The sequence below is a fragment of the Daucus carota genome, chromosome 3 (genome assembly GCF_001625215.2).
Source record: "Daucus carota subsp. sativus chromosome 3, DH1 v3.0, whole genome shotgun sequence".
NCBI classification, from domain to species: domain Eukaryota; kingdom Viridiplantae; phylum Streptophyta; class Magnoliopsida; order Apiales; family Apiaceae; genus Daucus; species Daucus carota.
The window spans coordinates 2310603-2330129 of NC_030383.2; the positions used below are offsets into that span (position 1 = coordinate 2310603).

General features: G+C 34.5%; 1 protein-coding gene across 1 annotated transcript; it reads right to left on the reverse strand.

The window, feature by feature from the left end:
- Positions 1-656: 656 nt before the first annotated feature.
- LOC108210594 (uncharacterized) lies at positions 657-18899 on the reverse strand. Its single transcript, XM_064088559.1, has 8 exons — positions 15036-18899; positions 14542-14808; positions 14194-14374; positions 13327-14092; positions 10614-10695; positions 7084-9828; positions 4629-4931; positions 657-3268 (listed from the first exon to the last, which is right to left on the reverse strand). Exons 1-8 carry the CDS (start codon positions 17757-17759, stop codon positions 875-877), a joined length of 9462 nt encoding a protein of 3153 aa, XP_063944629.1. The 5' UTR covers positions 17760-18899; the 3' UTR covers positions 657-874.
- Between the last annotated feature and the right edge of the window lie 628 nt (positions 18900-19527).

Here is a 19527-nt window from a genome sequence, read left to right on the forward strand (position 1 = left end):
ATGAAAACTTTTTTGACTCGGTAGGCTAATTGAAAATTTTGATCGAGTAGAGTGACCAAATAGAACATTAACCCGTGTGAAAAGTGAGCAGAAAAACTATACGCCTGTCACACGTTAAAACAACGGTTTTTCACCATTACCACACACTAATGATTATTTTATTATTATTTTTTTGTTGGTTTTCATTCCATTAATAATAATGATGGTCTTATCAAATATAAAATAATAAAAATAATAATGATGATGATGATCTTCTACATGCACAAAAATTCTTGTTAATCAAAATTTCCTATATTATTGAAAAATCATAGTTAATATGCATTAATGGGCATAATATAGAGGTTTGAGCTCTGCAATATATATCATTTGTCTGTTGAAAATCCAGTTAAAAATTATATTAATGATTGAAAAAAAATCCGGTAGAAAAGTGTTGTTTTAAATACTGTTTGACAATATTTTTGATATTTGTATATTCTGAACTACAATATAAAAAAACAAAATTTTGGTTAGAATTGATATTAAAATCTATGACAGCTTGCCGTCAAAGTCGAAAAGTGGTTTTTAAATAGCTGTTTGGTAATTTTTTTTTATATTTGCATATTTTAAATTATAATATAAAAAATAATAAATTTGGTAAAATATGACAATAAAATCTATGATAGCTTCCGGCAAAAGCCACACATTAATTTTGGAGACCTGTTTTTCCTAAAAGCAATTTTTTAGCTAGAATATGTTATTCCAAAAAGCTAGCTTTTTACCCGTTTTTCAGGAAAAACTGATGTTGTCTACGACACTAATACCAAACCGGACCTAAAAGATTACAAACATGAATGTAATTAGCCTCTAGTCTGTTCTTGAGTCATCCGATTGGGCTCTAGACTGAAATGTTGGTTTCACATTTACTATAACTCGATTCTCCAACCCTCGCACGGGAGTAGCTTCCTCTTATCTGATTCTGTCTTATGAAGTCGTCCAAGTCCTGGAATTCTTCCTCACTACACCAGTCACTAGTTACACACACTAACGATGTGTTTATTTTCGAGGAACTGGAATTATCTATCCGGGGACAATTAATAAGCCTAAAATTCTGCAATTTGGACATATCGAAGACATAGCTCACAGCGCCACTGAAACTTTTGAGGTTTGGCAAAGATTCAAGAGTAACTGATGAGAGTTTAGATGATTTGATAGTCTTACTGTTCATCTCAGAAATTTCATCACCCCCGGCCTCCTCAACGATGTGTTCCAATGATTCGCAGTTAGATACATGTAAGTTTTCAAGTTGTTGAAAACCTCGGAAGACTGAGAATGTGAAGAGAACAGAGAGTCCACAGCCAACAATTCTCACATCTTTTAGAGCCGGCATATAGCACTCGTATGTTGCACCATAGAACATATTTTTGAACTTTGGTAAACCTTCAAGATGAACTGTAGAGACTCGATTGAGTGTGATAATCTTGTCACTCGTATCTAGAGTGTCACCTGCCTTCGCATCCTCAAAGATGCCTTCCAGCAATTCACAATCACATACACTTAATTCTTCCATTTGTTTGAGATTTCTGAAGACAGAGCGCGTGAAAAGAGCATTAGATAATCCACATTCAAGAAGTTTCACTTTCTTCATAACTGGCATATGGAACTCATAATTTGCATTATGGAAAAAACTTCTGAGCTTTGGCAATTTTTCCAGAGTGATTGTTGCGAGCTGGGAGAGTGTTACAATCCTGTCACAAGTCACATCACCCCCAACCTCCTCAACGATGTGTTCCAAAGATTCGCAGTGAGATACATGTAATTTTTGAAGTTGAAAAACTCGGAAGACTGAGCACGTGAAGAGAACAGAGAGTCCACAGCCAACAATTTTCACATCTTTTAGAGCCGGCATATAGCACTCGTATGTTGCACCATAGAAAATATTTTTGAACTTTGGTAAACCTTCAAGATGAACTGTAGAGACTCGATTGAGTGTGATAATCTTGTCACTCGTATCTAGAGTGTCACCTGCCTTCGCATCCTCAAAGATGCCTTCCAGCAATTCACAATCACATACACTTAATTCTTCCATTTGTTTGAGATTTTTGAAGATAGAGCGCGTGAAAAGAGCATTAGATAATCCACATTCAAGAAGTTTCACTTTCTTCATAACTGGCATATGGAACTCATAATTTGCATTATGGAAAAAACTTCTGAGCTTTGGCAATTTTTCCAGAGTGATTGTTGCGAGCTGGGAGAGTGTTACAATCCTGTCACAAGTCACATCACCCCCAACCTCCTCAACGATGTGTTCCAAAGATTCGCAGTGAGATACATGTAATTTTTGAAGTTGAAAAACTCGGAAGACTGAGCACGTGAAGAGAACAGAGAGTCCACAGCCAACAATTTTCACATCTTTTAGAGCCGGCATATAGCACTCGTATGTTGCACCATAGAAAATATTTTTGAACTTTGGTAAACCTTCAAGATGAACTGTAGAGACTCGATTGAGTGTGATAATCTTGTCACTCGTATCTAGAGTGTCACCTGCCTTCGCATCCTCAAAGATGCCTTCCAGCAATTCACAATCACATACACTTAATTCTTCCATTTGTTTGAGATTTTTGAAGATGGAGCGCGTGAAAAGAGCATTAGATAATCCACATTTAAGAACTTTCACTTTCTTCATAACCGGCATATGGAACTCATAATTTGCATTATGGAAAAAACTTTTGAGCTTTGGCAATTTTTCCAGAGTGATTGCTGCGAGCTTTGAGAGTGTTACAATCCTGTCACAAGTCACATCACCCCTTGAATCCTCCACAATGTTCTCCAACAATTCACAGTCCAATACCTCTAATTTTTCAAGTTGTAATATTCTGAACTTAGAGAGCGTGAAAAGAGTTGAAAGTGTGCAGCTAGTGACGTTGACTTTCTTCAAAGCTGGCATATGGACCTCAAAATTTGCATTATGGAAAAACCCTTCCATCTTTGGCAAATTAGCAAGATTAACTTCTGTGAGTTCAGAAAGCATGATAGGCTGGTCACAAATCTCATCAGCCCTCAAATCCTCAACAATGTTCACCAAAAATTCACAATTCTTTACACCTAATTTTTTGAGTTGAAATTTCCTCAACATAGAGAAGGTAAAAAGAGTTGAGAGTCGACACCCGTCAACTATCACCATCTTTAAAGCCGGCATATCAAACTCGAAATTTTCATCATGAAAAAAGCTTCTGAGATCAGGCAAGTCCATAAGAACAACTGAAGACAACAGGGAGAGTTTCAGTGGTACCTACAGATATCAATGCAACGTCAGATTGGGTAATAATAGCATCATCTCCAATGGGCTCTTTAAACAAGCTCTTAACTCTAAATTTAAAGAGCAAACCAAGAATTAGAACTCCAATAGAAACTTTTTATAAATTTGAGAGTGTACTCTCTCCTTCCTTTCAAAGAGCATGTAGCTCTTAACTCAATATAATATTAATTTCTTTCATATCTTTTCTCTCTTTTAGTTAACTTTTTTCTCTCATTTATATAAAATTCACACGTTTTCTGATGTATTAACTTACTAGGAGTCACATTTTATATTATTGTTTAAGAAATGATTTATGAGCACCTTGGAGAAGCCGTAAGAATGGTGGCTGCAGCTATTGCATGTGCCATTAATTAGCAACGAAATAGTCAAATACTCCTTCATTTCAAGAATCATGAATACCCTTTGCCATTAATAATAAATCACTTTTGATTTATTTAACTTAAAATTTGCTACAATTTAATATTATTTTTTCAAATAACTATCAATATTAAATTAGATTACAAGAAGTCCAATCATTACACAAATATTACCTAATATACGTCTAAAATAATTACGAATTAAAAAAAAAGTTTTGTTAAAGATTGAATATCCTTGGAGTCAATTTATATATGTTGGTGTTGAATATTTTAGAATCACAAATAACATATTAATTTTATTAGAATAAAACGTATCATTCTGAAATAAATAACATCCTATCATGTATTTTAATTTTTTTTAAAGAAATCTAAATTTTAAAACATAATTAAATATTAATACATAATAAATTTTGTATCCCAACAACAATAATTTCAATAAGTATATCAATAATATTATACTTCTAATAAATAATAAATTTAAAAATTTATATAATCCCGTGGTTGGCACGGGTTATAAACTACTACTATGCAAGTATCACCATAAATTGTTCCACGATTGAACTTATTAATAGTGTTCGGGTATAACCATATAATTCTCATGTCTACCTATTTATATGATATTATAAACGGGTACAGATATATAAATAGGTAACATCAAAAAAATATTAAAATAGAACCACTTTTCATATTTACTTTACATAATTATAAATTTTATGTGAATCCATAAAAGCAGGTTTCCAAGAAGTATTAAAATTTAATAAATCATGTTACAATTAATACTCCCTCCTTTCCATATTTATAGTTTTGTTTATTAAGAAAAAAGTTCCCATATTATTTGTCCTTCTTCTTTTTCTAATATAAAATTCTATATAAGTTTCAATGTTAATATAGACCCTTATAAATCTTTGTGCATGTGTCATGTCATGAGGAGGGTTCTACCATATAAAAGCTGAAATCAGATAATTAAGCAATATTACCTTGCAAGTATTAGCTTTCCCGTAGCACCAAAAACTTGTCAAACATGATAAATTAGCTTTCCTGTAGCACCAAAAACTTGTCAGACATGGTAAATTAACTAGTTCCATAGACGTCAGCTCAGGAAACAGTATGCCATCACTGATTGCTTGTTCATCAACTCCGGTTATCCCTGTCATCTCCTTGCAGTCTCTTATATTCATTTGCTTAAGCTGCTTGAGATCACCGGCAAAAGAAGGGGAGAATATACTGCTCAAGCTGTGGCACTCGCGTATTAATATATATTCCAAGCTAGGAAGTGCAACCTGCAGCATATAATATAAGAATCACAAAACCTATTTTAAAGGTAGGAATAGTACCTAGACGGTCTGAGTAAATTATCCTATCACATTCTGGCGAAAGATTATTCTATTGAATTGGCATTATTTGTCACTTAATTAATTTTATTACAAGATACCTCAATTCTAGTTTATTAGATTCGGCGATTTTTAGAATTTTATTTGAAGTGCTTATTTTAAATATTGAAAGTTTCACAAAAAATAAATTTTTATATAATGCTTATGAGTATCAATGCACAAAAACAAACACGGAACATATATTTATTATTTATTTATTTTATATTATATTATATTCTATAAATATAGAGAAGGGAGAGATGATACGACTTATAAATTTTTTAAATTGTTTTTTTTCTGTTTTATATTAATATAATTTCTAAATATCTTTTTAATTTTAATAAATAAATTAGCAAAGCTGCTTCTTGAATTCCCTTATCAAGCACATGTATTTGTTATCTTATTCACAGTGTCATTTGATGATAACTTGATAGGACTGTTTGTCATTTCACGCATATTCATAAATAATTAAATTAATATTTTATTCAGTTTTACAATAGAAATATTAATATAATAAAATACTTAGAAAAATTTAGAACCCTAAATTTTGAATGTGATAAAAAAAATTATATGATCATTTTAGCAGTTTTCTTTCATATATGCAAATTATAATTTTGTTATATGTTTATAATACTATAACTATATATTATATATAAAAAATATAGTAACTATATATTAAAATCATACATATAATATTAAAAATACAATTTTTTTTGTCCAGAAAATACTAATTTTGTATATAGGCAAGTGATCAAATACAAACCAATTCTTAAATACAAACTAAAAACCGGTTTTCTGTCACTAATTATAACTACGAGTATCACTAATTTATACTATAAAAGCAACGATTTTTATTATTCAAAATTGAGAAAATCTACTTCCCTAAACTATTGATGATTGATTATAAATGATCAATTTCAATTTTAGGAAGATCTTGACGGTAAGAAGCCGTAAGAGAAAGTGTATGATGGTGGTAAGCAGTCGCTAGTCTTTGTAAGTTATAATGACAAGTTTCCATGACTATCGGTGATGGTAGGCGATGGTGGCAAGTCATGGAAACGGCTGGTAATTAATGATGATAAAAAGTCCATTATTACTGAAGTTAATGGTCATATACGTTGCATATATATATATATATATATGTGTGTGTGTGTGTGTGTGTGTGTGTGTGTGTGTGTGTATGTATCTATATATAGTTATATTTTAGAGATATGTTATATACAAAATAGTGATATGTTATGTACAAAATAGTGATTACTGCAATTAAAATTAATGATTAAAAAATGGGTTTTTAATTTGTAGGCTAATTTGGTTTGTATTGGAGTAGGACTATATATATAGGCTCTAAACCACCCTCTAAATATAAACTAAAAATCAATTCTTTTATACGATCCAACAACTCCACCTTATCTCTTTCATCAACCCCACTTCATCTCTCTCCTCTCCCTCCACTTCTGCTACCATATCCCTGCCGACACACTCCTACCATCCATGTCACCGTTTCCGATTTCATCATCACCACCACCTCTGCCACCTGTTGTTGCTAATATGTTTACGAAAATCGGTGATATTCTGATGTACGATTTAGTGATATCAACTATACATTTTAGTGATATTTGCTTTATAAATTAGTGGTATTCCCTATAGAAATTAGTGATATTCGTGAAAATCTCTAGAACTTGATGTAAACCTCCACATATTGGCATGGTGTCGCCGGAAATAGAGGTGGAGCCAGAGAAGATGGAGGTGGAGGTGGGGTTGTTCGAGCATTTAGTGATATTGTGTTTAGAATTTAGTGATATTTCAGCTAGGTTTTTAGTTTGTAAAATAGGAGGGTTTGTATTGCGGTAGTACTATATATACATATATAGCAATTATATATTATTAATCACAAATATAATATATATGGATAATATATGATCATTACACATTATAATTATAATCTATAATTAAATTAGAAAAAACAATTCAAAAATTAAATAAATTGATATATAAGTTATTAAATACTAAAAATATAACATAATTTAACAAAAGATAATGTATACAAGCAAGAAATACATACCATTCCATCGAAAAGTGGCTTATATTGAGACGAGGGGTAGGCAGAGTTTGTAACGTAGTAGCTTGCGAGTCTCTGCATATGCACCAACTTTAGTGATTTTAATTTGGACCAATTTATGATTTCTCCTGTGCCTTCATTCATTGTGATGGCTTCCATAGAGTTGCAATATCGTAGACTGAGCTCTTGCAGTTGTACCAAACCTTTTGCAATGTTGCTGCAGAAGAGGTATTTAAATTTAGAGCACTCGATAACTTCTAAGTTGGTCAATTTGGAGAAACATGTTGCCGGTTGAACACTGTACTGAATCTCATCCAGTGATGATATACTTGCTATATGCTCCATACTGTGACATTGATTAATGCGCAGTCTTTTCAAGTCTTGGAATGCCCTTTCGTGGCCATGGCAAATGCTGCTCACTTGTATATCGCTGTAACTTAATCCCACCTCATCAGCCCTCGCCATCAAACCTTCCCAGGGTTTCGAGTGAAGGCCCATAAACTCAATCGACCTGGTTAATGGAACTTTCCAATCTCGTCGGGGCATGAAAGTCCTATCTTGGTCTTCACCCACAAATATACTGTATCTATTAATATTACAAAATATATCTGTACCTTGAAAAGGATTCCTGCTACCATCCTTATAAAATTCAAAATGTAGACTCGTGAGACGAGTCAATTTACTAATCTCCATCACTATGGGCTCCAAATCATATTTAAATGCGTTCTGGGTGAATCCATTTGATATATGCAATTCTTCCAGACTGGATAGACTAGATATGAAATTCTTCGCTACCCATAAAGGTTCCCTTTCTTGGATCTCTAGCTTTCGAAGACATTTCAGGTAAGCTACATCCAGCGATGGGAGCCAACATTGACATATGCAAAGAGTTTTTAGTTTTTCGGGAAAAAGAATAACACCTGTGTCACTCATGGCACACTCTAATAAACTAATCGTCCCAAGATTACACAAAGCTTTAAGAGAGAAGTGCTCCAAAGAAATTTTCACCTTTTGTAGCATCAGACAACTGATATTCGAAAACATACTGAAGAAGCCACCCGAGAATTGTTGTGGATGGCGGTTGCTTTGTAGCCACAAGGCACACAGGTCTGGGCATATCTCGTCGAATTCAACATCATCAGCTTCCGCATCTAAACGTAAGAATCTTCGATTACAATAATTGACATTAGATGGCAAGTCCGGTGAGTTACATGTTACCTGTAAAAATGCATATTTCGAATCTGCGAAAGCTATGGATCTTGCTATGTCTCTGATAATATCATGAACCTTTGTTTCATTTGCTTTCCCAGAGTCGAGCAACAAAGAAGATCTTTTGAGATGGTCAACCATAGCAAGTACTCTCGATTCTCCATCGGGTATAAGCTGGGAGCCTGTTGCTAACTGGATTAGCATCTTCATATCGATGTTAGCATCTTCTGGAAACATGGAACACAAGAAAAGACACCTCCTCGCATCTTCATATCTTATATTATCAATACTCAATTTAATACCCTTATATACTCGTGGATCCACTCCAATTTCTTCAAATTTGCCCTTCTTAAGTTGATTGTGAGCATCCTCCCACGAAATGTGTTGCTTGCCTTTTAGTGCTTTGCCAACAGCATGAATGAGTAATGGTAAGTGACCACACTCATCACACACATTTCGTAGCAGAGATTCATCCTGAAGAGAGTTAATTGTATCAGGACCAACAGTCTTCTTGAATAGATATAAAGCTTCATCAGTTCTCAGAGTTTTGATCTCGACAAGATTCTCGCAACTGTTAAGCAAGCATACATCTCTCTCTCGAGATGTAAAGAGGATTTTAGAACCCCCAGAAAAACTAGTGCCATTGCCAAATGGAGTTCCAATGATTTTGTCTAAGTGAATATCCTCCCATACGTCATCTAGTATAAAGAGAACTTTACCGCTATTTCTTATACTGTTTTCCAGTTGAGAAGCTCTTCTTTCCAAAACTTTTGACATCAGATGTTCGCAATATAGAAGGCCAGCAATCTGTTCTTGCAACTTTATTTCGTCCTTGTTTTCATTGCCTACATTAACACGTACCACCTTGTTGAAAATCTTCATCTCTATGGCATCTTTCCAAAACTGTTCCATCATGCGGGTTTTTCCAACTCCGGCCATTCCATAGATGCCGTGAATGAGAGGACCATCTTCGTCCACAAGCGAATCCCAGAGTTTCTGATAAGCATCTTTTCTGGATGGAAACTCCTCGAAAGTGGTATCAGGATTTGGAATGTTTATAAGCCCTCCAAGGTATGCAATCTCTCCAGCTAGATGTTCCTTTCCAGAAGTGGTGAGTTGAGTCACTGCCTCGGCCTTCTTCACCGCATTCCTACCAATTCGAAAACGGGAGATGGGATTGGGAATGGGCAGATGCTGGATGCAGCTGCATGAAGGTGAAAGCTCTTGAGCAGCACTCTTCTGAATCTCTTGCGCATTGACTTGCCATTTCGATACATAGTCTTTGATTATTTTACCATTATTCTTTTCTTTCTCAACTTCCCTGGACATGTTGACCTCCTCAATATTAAGCTTCTCAGTTTCGGAATTGAGTTGATGAACAAGAGCTTTATAACAGAACATATAGCGCAAGGCACGAAACACAGCTTCAACGGTATATTCAGATAACTTTTCCACAAATACTCCCACCACTGGAATGTCAGCTAAACCCACCATGATTGTTTGTTTTTTCCCAAAAAGCACAATATTGAATATGATTTGCTAATGTCTGAACTGTAAGAAAACGAAGATGCAGATCTAATTGCTTAGACTGCAATATATGAATGGCCAAACAGAAGGAAAAAAGAACACGGACAGTAATAAAAGAGAGAATTAAAGGAAGCAAGGAGGCAGTAGCAGTATGAACACACACCAGAAGATCCTGTATAGTACTGCTACTAGTCTAACATCACTTTATTAAAAGCCTGGAGCATTTAGTTGCTTTGTTAACAGCCTCGAGTGTTTAAAAAGTCAGTGGATGCTTAGAACAAGACTAGTGGAATTAACATGCGGGAATTCTTTTGTTTAAAAAGTATAAATATTTTATATTTGTATCACATGGCCAGCACCAAATCAATAATTATGGCTATTGAACTGATTCAATAATATACAAACACAAGTTTCAGAAAAGCACATTCAATTTTATGAGAGTTATCTAATCTAAGTGCTAGATACACGGGTTGTTATACTAATTATATTTATAAGGGTTTGTCTAGTGTGTGCCCATGGGCACATGTTAAGCGCGGAATTTTATATATTTGGGAGATTTTAATTGGTATGATTGTTGTATATGCAAGGGGGTCCATCATTATTAAGAAACTTACCAATCAAAATGTGTCAAAACTTATGAGTTTTAGTGCTTAGCATGTGCCTACTAGAAAAACCGTATTTATAATGGTATAGTAGCATTACAACTCTGTATTACCGGAAATGTAGGCAAATGTTCGCAAATCACTTGACTACATCAGAGTAACTTAAGTAGCTTCTACTTTTGTGTTTTGTCTTACGTAGTCGTTTACGTCCGCAAATGCTTCTTCTTCGTACCAGTACCAATTAGCGTGTATGGCGCTGCAACATGAACTATAATACCTGCACCATTATTTTGATTATGTCAGTTTGAACTCCACTAACATAGGTATCAGTGTTTGTATTCATTCCTAGTACATTTGTTTCTTTCACTCTAAAAGCTGTTTTACAAATCTGCTTATTTAAGTTACCTTTTTATCCCTAAGCACATCTGAATTATCAAATGCTATAATTAAAACTAAAAGAACTTGCACCACGATTTGGATACAGATTTGAAACGTACCAGAGATCTGACCGGGAGTCGGGTGAGTATTTCCCGGCGGATCAGCTGGCCGATCGGCCGCCGTAGTCTTCTTCCTTTTCGGTTTCCCACCCATTGATTGGCCGCTGTAGTCTTCTTCCTTTTCTCGTAATACGAGAGTTGCCGTTGTCATTTGAAATATAGGATTTTGGCAAGGCCGATCACGTCTCTGTTTGGGCGGTTTTAGGTTTTAAGAATCTAGAGACTGAATCCAAACTGAATATTATAAGAATCCTTCAGCTCGGTAAAGTCAAAATATTTTTAAAAATTACGTTATTTTATTAGATTAAAAAAATAATTTTGTATTTTATCTTTATTTACAAAACACTTAGAAGAAAAAGATGACATTATTTAACTCTTTAATTAAAAAAAATTCTAGATATTTTGTTTATTGTTATGAATAAAAATAATCCACTTCATTTGAAAAGAATATTATTTATTTAAAATTGAAAAACAGCTAGTTATTAATTAGTAGTAAACTAGTGATCATGAATAAGGACGTAGACAAAAGTGAAAATAGTTTTATAATAGAGAAATAATCTTGATAATGCACTATATTAAGATACTTAAGTTTAATTATAAAAATATTATTTAGAAAATATATGTATTGACAGTTAAGTTTGGTTATTTCAGTCGATTTGAAATTGAAAAGTAAATCGAGAAATATTCAATTATCAAAACCGGTAACAAATCAAATAAAAAATCGAGAATTTTGATTTTTACGGCTTGAATCAGCCAGATTTATCGATTCGGGATAATTATGCACTGGCCTAATTTTGATTCCTGGATATAATATTGTTTATTTAAAAATGAAGCCAAGATGAAGTTCATAAGAATTTGATTTAATTCTCCACTTGTCTAGCCACCGAAGAATCTATACACACATGAATACATGATTACTACTTACGAGTGTTACTAGTAGCTTGCTTGGACAACAACAAATGAATATTTAGCTAAAAGGAAAAAGATCGGAGGTAGAAATAAAATAAAGAACCGAGCACTTAGCAAAAAAAGGGAGAGAACCGAACAAAGAGCTAGTAACTGAACTAAGCAACAGCAGTGTTAGATGAATCAGTTGCAGGGTGTATCAACGTGTAATGCCAGGTATTTCGATTTGATTCCGAGAAAATGTTTCCGAATAATGTGGCAACCATTACATGATCTTATATTCTGTGTAACTCTTATATGTTCTTACATGAATAATTTTGAGACTCGAAAATTTTATACTCCCTCCGTTTTAATTTACATGTCTACTTTTAAGAAATTTTTTTGTTTCAAATTACTTGTCCACTTCAACTTTCAATACAAATTCATACTCCCTCCGTCCCTATGTGTCCACTTTGGATGTAAAAATTTGTCCATATTTATCTGTCCATTTATACTTTCAAAACTAATTTAATGATAGTTTTCAAATATATCTCCATAATTTCAATTTTCAAGGCTTGACTTATTTAAAACTTGGTTGAATTCATGTTTTCAAGACATAAAGTAGGGGTATTTCACCATTTTCAAGATATTAATTAGAGGTATTTAATGAAAAAGTTCATACAATCAATTATTCCTTGGTATGTGTTTTTTTTTCCCAAAATGGACAGATAAAAAGGGACGGAGGGAGTATTTTCTAAGTCAATTCTACTCCACATATCTCTTATTTATATTTCCTAGATCAATCTCACTCCACATATTATAATCATTTAATGCAATTAATTTGTGAACATCCACTTTTCTTAAACTGTGTGATTTTTTAAAGTGGACATCTAATTTGAAACGGAGGGAGTACATTATACTATTTATCAAGGTTCTACTTGTGCATTGGAAGTTATGGACAAAGTTCATCGTAAAAAAACAATCTGATTTTATTATAAAGTTTGTTAACCAGAAAGGCAGCACCATTTAACAACATTGATAGTGTATAGAGAACTTGAATCAAACTCATAAAAAGGCTACTTAATCCGGATCAACATAACCGGTTTCTACCTCCTTCCAAAGAATGAACTGCTTCTTGATTAAGAAATGAATCAGAAAGTAACATTCTCTCGGGCTGATGATAGATGTTTGATTTTTGCATAATATTAGTTGTTAAATTTTGTTTAGAAAATAAATTATGGAGGAATTACATTCGATGATCGAAAATTATATAAAAATACTTTAAAGCATGTGTACCAGAAGAAACTATAAGCTCATCTGTCTGCTCTTAAACACACAACAGGAGAATATAAAGGTTAGTGTTAGACAAACATTCTTTGAAAATCAAAAAATAGAAACAACACTAAAAGATAACACACATGCTTCCCTTTGTCTTGTTAACCACCACATGTTGTTACAACTCTATATCACTGGAAATGTGAGAAAATGTTTGTAAAACTCTTGACCACTAAGTACCCAAGAGTCACCTAGCAGCTCTCGCTTTTGCCAGTTCTCTTACATAATCGTTCACGTTTTGAAATGCTTCACTTCCGTCAGGATTTGGATGAACATGTACAAACGGGGCGCTAGTATCCAAGAAACTGAAATATTCCATCTTATTACAGTCATTCTGTTGAAAGTACTCTAGTTTGGGCATATTAAAAACATAGCTCCTGCTGTAGCTGAAACTCTTGAGGTTTCGCAAATCTTGAAGCTCAACTGATTTGAGTTGAGGGGATGTGATGATACTTGTACCATTTACCCCAAAGGTTTCGTCACCACCGACCTCTTTAACAATGTGTTCCAACGATTCATAGCTCCTTATATTTAATTTTTCAACTTGTCTGATTTCTCGAAACACCGAGCATGTAAAAAGAATATGGAGTTCACATCCAGCAATTGTCACATTCCTTAAAGCCGGCATACGACACTCGTAAGTTGCACCATAGAAAACACTTTTAAACTTTGGTAATCCGTCAAGATATACCGTAGAGACTCGATTAAGTGTGATGATCCTGTCACTCATATCCACAATTTCATCACCAACTGCATCCTCAAAGATGCCATCCAACAGTTTGCAATCACTTATATGCAATTCTTCTAGTTGTTGGAGATTATTAAAGATAGAGCGCGTAAAAAGAGTATCAGATAATCCACATTCACAAATTTCCACCATCTTCAAAACCGGCATATGAAATTCATAATTTGCAACATGGAAAAACCTTTTGAGGTTGGGCAATCTTGCAAGTTCAACTGTTGTGAGTAGAGAGAGTGTGATAATCTGGTCACAAATCTGATCACCCGGTAAATCCTCAACAATGTTCACCAAAAATTCACAATGTTTTACACTTAATGTTTCGAGTTGGAGTTTCCTGAAACTGAGAAGGTGAAAAGAGTTGTGATTTGACAATTATCAACTATCACCTTGTTTAAAATCGGCATATACAACTTGAAATTTTCATCATCAAAAAAACTTTTGGGATCAGGGAAGTCTGGAACAACATTTGGCGAGAGTCGAGGGATGAGCGGTGCCTGCTACATAAATCAATGCAATGTCAAATTGGGTGATAACAAAGGTGGGAATTATTTAAATACTCCCCTTGAAAATTATAACAGTTAAAAGTAAGAAGCTTCATTTACATGCAGTTAGAACTTAGAAGCTAGTTCAATGAAAGTTAAAATAGGTGGTTTAGCTGTATTACCTTGCAAGTATCAGCTTTTCCATTTTGATTACTCCAAAAACTCATCAAATTTGGCAAATCAACTAGCTCTAGATATGTCAACTCAGGGAACAGTATGCCATCACTGATTTCTTGTTCATCAACTCTAGTTATACTTCTCATTTCCTTGCATTCTCTTACTATCATTTTCTTAAGCTGCTTAAGATCACGGGCAACAGAAGATGCGAACATTCTTCTCAAGCTTCCACACTCACGTATGGATATATATTCTAAGGAAAGGAATGCAACCTGCAACATATATATATAATCAATCAAGTGCACTACCACTTTAAATACAAGGTAGGGAAATATTGTGGGGATAGTGGAGTATTACTCTTTGACATCCTCGTGAGAGATGAGTATGTAACATAAATTCCTAATTAATATTATAATAAATTGAACGAAAATTTGATTAATAACATAAATTAATTCAACCATTGTTATTTCCTGATATAAAGAAAAGAAGAAAAACATACCATTCTATCCAAAAGGACCAGAGACTGAGCAGAGGGGTAGTCGGAATTTTCTGCGCAAAAGCTTCTGAGTTTGGGCATATCTTCTATATCGAGTGATCTTAATTTGGAGAAATTTATGATTTCTCCATCACTTGTGCCTTCATTCATTACGATCGCTTCCATAGAATCACAATGATCTACGGACAGCTCCTGCAGTTGTACCAAAGTTTTTGCAATGTTGTTGCAGAAGAGGTATTTTAATTTAGAGCACCTACTAATCTTCAAAATGCTTAGTTTGGAGAAACATGTTGCTGATTGAACACTGTCCTGAATCCCATCCCGTGATATTCTTGCTAGATGCCCCATGTTGTCACATATATAAATATTCAGTATTTTCAAGTCATCAAATGCTCCTTTGTGATCATTGAAAATGCTACTCGCGTCTACATTGCTGTAGCACAAAACCACTTGTTCAGCGCTCACAATCAAACCTTCCCAAGGCTTCGAGTGATTGCCCATCAACTCAATCGACCTCGTTAATGGAACTTCCCAGTGTTGGTCATAGCGAGAATACTCATGTGGCCTTTGACCGACAAATATATTGTATCTGTCTATGTTAAAAGATATATCTGTACCTTGAAAAGTATTATCCTCATAGAATTCAAAATGTAGACTTGTGAGACGAGTCAATTTACTAATCTCCTTCACTATGGGCTCCATATGATATTCGTAATAGCTATGGACGAATCCATGTGACACATGTAATTCTTCGAGACTGGATAGACTAGATATGACATTCTCCCTTACCAATACAGCTCTCCGTCCTTGGATCTCTAGCTTTCGAAGACATTCCAGGTTTTCTACATCCAGCGGCTCTGGGAGCTTACATTCATAAATGCAAAGAGATTCTAGACTTTTGGGAAAAAGTCTAGCATCCGTGTTGCTTATTTCACACTCTAATAAACTAAGCGTCCCAAGATTACCCAAAGGCTGAAGAGAGAAGTGCTTCGAAGAAATGTCCACACTTTGTAGCATCAGACAACTAAGATTCACAAACATACTGTAGAAGCCACCTGAGAACTGTTGCGGACGGTTGGATTGTCCCCACCAGGGATGGTAGTTGCTTTGTAGCCACAAGGTATGCAGGTCTGGGAATACCTGATGCTCGCCAAAATCAACATCAGTCTCTACATCTAAACGTAAGAATCTTCGGGTACTATTATTGGCCTGAGAAGGCAAGTACCGTGAGCTGCATGTTACCTGTAAAAATGCATATTTTGAATCTGTGAAAGCTATGGATCTTGCTACGTCTCTGATAATATCATGAACCTTAGTTTCAGCATTATCACGAGAGTCGAGCAACAAAGAAGATTTCTTGAGATAATCAACCATAGCAAGTACTCTTGATTCTCCACTGGGTATAAGTTGCGAGCCTGTAGCTAACTGGATCAGCATCTTCATATCAATGTTAGCATCTTCAGGAAACATGGAACAGAGAAAAAGACATGACTTGGCATCATCATTTTGTAGATAATCAATACTCAGTTTAATACCGATGTATACTTGCGGATCTACATCAGTAATTTCTTCAAATTTGCCCTTCTTAAGTTGATCGTGTGCGTCCTTCCACCAATAGTGAGGCTTGCCTTTTAATGCTTTGCCAACCGCATGAATGAGTAATGGCAATTGACCACACTTATCACAAACTTCTTTCACCAGGGATTCATCCGGTAGAGGATTATTTGAATCAGCAGAACCAACAGTCTTCTTGAACAGATACAAAGCTTCATCAGGACTTAAGGTTTGGACCTCAATAAAATTCTTGCAGTTATTATGCAGGCATACTTCTTTCTTTCGAGATGTGAAGAGAATTTTAGAACCCTTGGAAGAACTACTACCATTGTCAAATGGAGTTCCAATGATATTGTCCAAGTGAATGTCCCTCCAAACATCATCTAATATAAGAAGAATCTTATCCCCATTCCTTAAACTGTTTTCCAGCTGAGAAGCTCTTCTTTCCATAACTTCCGACGCCAAATTGCAATCTAGAAGGCCAGCAATCTGTTCTTGCAACTTTGTTTTTTCCACGTTTTCACTGCCTACGTTAACTCGTACCGCCTTTTTGAAAATCTTCTTCTTTATGGCATCTTCCCAAAACTGTTCCATCATGCGAGTTTTTCCAACTCCGGCCATTCCATATATGCCGTGAATCAGAGGACCATCTTCATTCACAAGCGAGTCCCAGAGTTTCTGGTAAGCATCTTTTCTGGATTGAAACTCCTCGAATGTGGTATCAGAATTTGGCATGATTATAACCTCTGGAAGGTATGCAATCCCTCCAGTTAGATGTTCCTTTCCGGAATTGGTGAGTTGAGTTACTGCCTCAGCCTTCTTCATTGCATTCCTGCCAATTCGAAAACGGGAGATGGGATTAGGAATGGGCAGATGCTGGATGCAGCTGTATGAAGGTGAAAGCTCTTGAGCACTCTTCTGGATCTCTTCCACGTCGATTTCCCATTTCACTACATAGTCTTCAATTGTCTTCCCATTAGCTTTTTCTTCCATAACTTTCCTGGATATCTTTTCCTTCTCGATGTTAAGTTTCTCAATTTCAGATTTGAGATCGTTAACAAGAGTTTGATAACAGAACATGTAGTGCAAACCACGAAACACTGCATCAACTGTATATTCAGATACTTTTTCCACAAACTTTCCCACAATTGGAATGTCCGCTAAACCCACCATGATTATTGCTTATTTTTCAGAAAGATTAACAATAATGATTATTGCCTAATATTGGATATATGTATATTGAGATTGATGAAATAGTTGCAGCTATAGTATTACTAGCATTGTTTATACGGTTTTTCTAGTATGTGCCCATGGGCACATGCTAAGCGCGGAGTTTTATAAATTTGGGAGGTTTTGATTGGCTTTTGCATGTTAATAATGGTGGACCCCCCCGCAAATGCAACAACCACACCAATCAAAACCTGCCAAACTTATAAAACTCCGCGCTTAGAATGTGCCCATGGGCACACACTAGACAAACCCCTTGTTTATATTATATGCTCATCTGACATTACTTCCTGAACAGCCTGGAGCATTTAAGAAGTCAATGGGTTCTTAGCTGCTACTGCAAGTACACTAATTCATAGGATTAGTAATTAGCAAAAATGCAAATATTTAAATCATAGTAAACTCATCTAATCACGTCTTAACAACCTGGCAAAACAAAAAAGTCAATGAATGCTTATCTACATATACTAGTAATCCAGAATTAGCTAGCAGTAACATGCAATTTACGGCACTAGTGGTCTGAACACGATCTTCAGTTCACAGCAACTACCAAGAAGAGATCAAATAGTCAATAGATGCTCCGATATAACACATGTACACTAATTCATAGTTAGCGATAAATGCAAATGTTTAATGTATGACACAAGTATCTGTACATGGAATCTCTTTCTATCTTAACAAAGTTTGTTGTAAAAAACAATCTGATTTTATTGTAAGAATTGTTAAAAAGAGGAGAAGAAACAAGAAACATAAACGTAAAACCAGAAAGGCAGTACCATTTCTGTTTCACAGCATTGATAGTGTACAGAGAACTTGTATCAAACACATAAAAGGCTACTTGAATCAACATAACCACTTCCTATCGCCTTTCGAAGAATGAACTGCTTCTTGATTAAGAGATGAATCAGAAGTAACATTCTCTCGGGCTGATCGTAGATGTTAGTTCAACAGTACCATTTTTGCATAATATTAGTTCTCAATATCGTTTAGAAAATAGGAGTAGTTTATGAAGGTTTTACATTCAAAGATCGAAAATATTTACTTTGAAGGGTGTGAACAGAAGGCAGAAAAACTAGAAGCCTGTCACATATTGAAACAATATTATTTTGTTGAGATTTGATATTAAAATCTACGACAGCTTCCGGTAAAAGTCACATATTTTAAATTATAATATAAAAAATAATATTTTTGGTGCTTTCGGTAAAGGCCAAAAATTAGTTATTGACAACCTGTTTTTGCTTGTTTTTCAATTAAATTGGGAAAAATAGATTTTTTTTGCCACCCAACTTATTATTTATTTAAAAACCTACCACTGAACTATTTTTTTTTTTTGTCACTAATGTTAGGTTCAGATTTTTTTTTTATCACTGACGTTAGGTTCGGATTTTAATTATTAACACTATGTTATTCTTTTTAGCATTATTAAAATATAGTGTTAGTCTGCAATATTACGGTGATCTGATATGTGTCTATATCCTTATATGTATTACTACGTATGTGTCCTAGGTAGTATACTTTGGAGGACCAGAGTTGAACACGCATTTTGAGACTCCTAAAAAATTTAGTTTCGAAAATTGTTTTATTTTATTTTTTCTGAATAAAATTTAACGTTGATTTTTTTTTTTTCCTTCAAAAAAAAATGTTGGATTTTTTTGGTCACGAACGACATGTTTTGATTTGATTATTAACAATATGTTATTTTTTTAGCATTATA